Source organism: Priapulus caudatus, unplaced genomic scaffold (assembly GCF_000485595.1).
Source record: "Priapulus caudatus unplaced genomic scaffold, Priapulus_caudatus-5.0.1 Scaffold169, whole genome shotgun sequence".
Classification (NCBI taxonomy): domain Eukaryota; kingdom Metazoa; phylum Priapulida; class Priapulimorpha; order Priapulimorphida; family Priapulidae; genus Priapulus; species Priapulus caudatus.
This window is the reverse complement of record NW_014577230.1, coordinates 236,029-239,963: the sequence shown is the minus strand read 5'-3', so window position 1 is coordinate 239,963 and position 3,935 is coordinate 236,029. Positions and strand designations below refer to the sequence as shown.

At 47.4% G+C, this 3,935-nt stretch overlaps 1 protein-coding gene across 1 annotated transcript in view; it reads right to left on the bottom strand.

Moving 5' to 3' along the window:
- Positions 1 to 3,205: 3,205 nt before the first annotated feature.
- LOC106806612 (kinetochore protein NDC80 homolog) overlaps positions 3,206 to 3,935 on the bottom strand; it is a gene marked incomplete in the record, with an annotated part of 32,837 nt that continues 32,107 nt past the window's right edge. Inside the window, 2 exon segments of the mRNA XM_014808610.1 lie at positions 3,206 to 3,448; positions 3,613 to 3,715. Coding sequence (XP_014664096.1) covers positions 3,395 to 3,448; positions 3,613 to 3,715 — 157 coding nt within the window.

Sequence of the window (3,935 nt, the reverse complement as noted above, 5' to 3'; positions counted from 1 at the left end):
TCTACCATCACAGCTCGGCACGACGAGCATGTTACACACTGCGCACGATAAGGCAAGAGCGCTACGCGTGATGACAGCAGCATCAGGTTCTCGTCTTTAATATTTATAAGCAGTCCTTTAATTAATTGAACTGCGGGGTGTATGGTCGAAGGGTTACGAGCATGCATGCGGAATTAATTAAATAGCTGTATGTGAAGATACTGCATGCTTGTTAATCTCCAACCAATCAGACAAGTCTTACAAATAATTGAAACGGTGTATGTAAAGCTACAAGCAATGCACCGTAAATTCCAACTGTCGCAGCCACCCGCGTTTCCACGATGCTGAGTCGTGAGTGATGTTGGAATACGTGCTGGTCATGCTTGTAACTTTACGTACACGCAATGTTCATTAAATTACGTGGCATGCTTTAACGTTATACATACAGGCGTTGCCCCCCTCAATGACACGCATCTTAATTAATTAAGAGCCATGCCTGTAAAACTGAAAGACGAGCCAGATCTGCTGTCCATGAAATGAGGTAAGCGTCATTCGATCTGAATACGAATTAGAAGTATACAATCGATATATTAGCGGGACCCTAGCGTCCACTAAGACGAATGCCGCCATCTTTGGGGGGCGTTTCCACACCTTGAGTCTGATATGGTGGAATTACGTGCATTGCTTGTACCTTTACATACACGCGTTAATGTATTTGTAAGACTTTGCTGATGTGTTGAAATTACAAAGCATGCATGTATCTTTAACATACACGCATTAGATTAATAACGCAGGCTTGTAAATAATTAAAGACGAGGGCGCTGATCTCTAGTCATACTCACTGCGCGCCCACTGACGCTGCATGCACGCGCGTCACACACGGATCGTCAGGCATGCACCCCGCACACACCACAATGCACGCGCGCACAACACGCTGGGCAGCATGCCGGCGCGACAGTTCACGCAGCATGCACGCCCGCACCACGCAACAGCAGCACGCGCAAACAAACACTGCAGCATCTCGCCGGCGCACACACGGAAGGGGCGGACAGCTGCATGCACGGCGCGGCACACGACCGCATGCACGCGCGCACAACACACGACGCCCGGCCCGCGCACCACGCAGCATGCACGCCCGCACACACGGGCACAGCCAACGCGCGCGACACGACGCGGAGCATGGGTGCACCACAGCGCATGCACGCGCGTACAACACGCGCACAGTCATTTACGCGAGACTACGACAGCCGAGCCGAGGACCGTAACCCATGCATTCTTACAGAATGTGGTGGAGGAGGAGGAGGAATGGGGAGATAGGGGAGAGAGAAGGTAGTAGAGGGGGAGAAGGTAGAAGAGGAAGGAGGTCGAGGATGGTGGAAGAGGTAGAAGAGAGGGAGAAGGTAGAGGATGGTGGGAGAAGACGGAGGAGGTAGAGGAGGGGGAGAAAGTGGTGGAGAAGGAGGGGGAGGAGGTCGAGGAAAGGGAGAAGGTAGAGGATGGTGGGAGAAGACTGAGGAGGTAGAAGAAGGGGAGATGGTGGTGGAGAAGGAGGGGGAGAAGGTAGAGGAGAGGGAGAATGTGGTGGAGAAAGACGATGGGTGGGGAGATAGGAGAGAGAGGAGGTAGAGGAGGGGGAGAAGATAGAAGAGGGAGGATGTAGAGGATGGTGGGAGGAGGTAGAAGAGAGTGGTAGAATGTGGAGGAAGTAGAGGAGGGGGAGAAGAAGGGGGGAGGAGGTGGTTGGGAAGGAGAAGGGGAAGAAGGGGGAGGAGGTAGAGGAGGTGGCGGAGGAGGGGGAGAAGGTGGTGAGGGAGGGATGGAGGGGGTCGAGGTGGTAAGTGAGTGAGTGAGAGGGAGGGAGGTAGGGATCTAGGTGGTGAGTGAGTGAGTGGCAGGGAGGGAAGGGGGAGGGAGAGAGCGATCCAGGCGTCTTGTGCTTACCGGCCGGCCCGCAGAATGCACAATAAATTGTAAGCAGGCAAATCCCACACGCCAGGGAAGTGATGGCGATGCGGGAACGCAACCGGTGTCAGGGGGAATGTACAAAACAGAGTCGGGAAGGTCAAGGTCAGCGGTCGGGCCCGAGATCAAAGTGAGCCGTGGCTCGGGACAGAGCCGGCCAGCCGGAAAGCACGTAATTCCGTGAATCGAATGATTCAATTCACGGATCGAATCATTCGATTCGCGTCATTTGCGGATCGAATGGTTTGATTCTCTTTTCTGATATAAAATCAAATAATGTGAACATTTAAAACAGGGAATTATTGTCGATTTATTGTATATAACATATGATTAAATAATCAAATATTATATGCGATAAATCAAATGTTATATGCAATAAATCAAATGTTATATGTGATAAATCAACCATAAAACAAAAATCGAATTATGAAACAAAAAACATGCTATAGGTATATTGTTTGATAGAAGCATCAATAATACGGCCCCGTACAGAACGAGTAAGCCATCTATTATGAATGTATACCTTGCTGCCTCTCATATTCATATATCAAAAAAATGGGTTGAAACATGGAAATGACTCAAATATGAGTTAGGTTCACAGGGAGTTCGAATTAGCACATGCCAAATCAGCATTTGAAGTAGTGTCAAACATGCACTGTCACGGTGGCACCCCTGTACAAAGAATTTACAGTTTCCATATCAGTGAGGCAGTATGGAATATACACGGACATGTATTATAGCAACGCTGCTAGACAGTACTGTATACAATATGAAATAATAGGAACTATGCGAAAAATATAGGAAAAGTGGGCCTGCTATTCTACACTGCACACCCGTGTGAAACATAAACTGCCATTTGTTCTTATTCTAGCTAATACGTACACGGTTTTACACTCTCTCCTCTACTACCCACAGCGGGATGTGTAAATAATATGACTTCGATCAATTTACCTTTATTCATAGCATGCTTAAAATATTTGCAAAAAATACATACTTAGAGTAAACACAATATAGACACAAGGGGGTCATCCCTATACACCGAAGGTCCGATAGACCGAATATTGCAAAGGGTTAGGGCTAGGGTTAGGGTCAGGGTTAGGGTTAGGGTTATGGTTATAGTTATGGTTAGGGTTAAGGTTAGAGTTAAGGTTAGGGTTTATAGTGGCATCGGTGGATGTGCGGCATATTCACGTTCGAATACGGCATCAGTGGATGTCCGGATGCGTAGCCTGGAGGCTAGGCGACCGATTCCGGACGTGTAGCCACTGCGTATTCGAATAAACCTTCGGTCTATCGGGCCTTCGGTCTATCGGGCCTTCGGTCTATCGGACCTTCGGTTTATAGGGCTGTAACCATACACAAGAATGTAACAAAGTCTAGTAAAGCCTAGTAATCCAGTGAACGTAACATAATGTTTGTTCAATGGCAGCTGGCCACACCCTTTCAGAGCAGACTACATATCCATCGATCCGCTTGGCACTTTTTCCTTATATTTCTTCAAGGCCAACTAGAAAAAAAACAAAATAAATAATAATTGCTGAAATGCACAGTGAACCATAATTATGGTGGGTAAATAATAGTAAGTGCACAGACAATCAAGCCACATCGCCTGCTACTGGTACGATTTAGCCATTCAGCGACAATAGAGCACTGCAGACAGGTTGCACTCACCAGAATACTCTCTCTGTGGTCTAACAGTAGACCACACGTGCGCGTGAGGAAGCGTTCATACACTGCCTCGTCTGCAGCCATGTCACATGCTATGGCCTTTGCTCTAAAAATATCGATAAAACATAATAATATTATTGCTAAAAATTGCTTGCGAGTCCTCAGTTGAATGAATGAAACACAATGAATCAAACGTTATAGCTACTCCTACATGCGTTGGTACAAGTAATGTTTTAAGCATCTGAAGTGAGAAGGATACGGAGAGAGATACAGGGAGGGAGAGAGGGTGAGAGAGAGAGAGAGAGAGAGAGAGAGAGAGAGAGAGA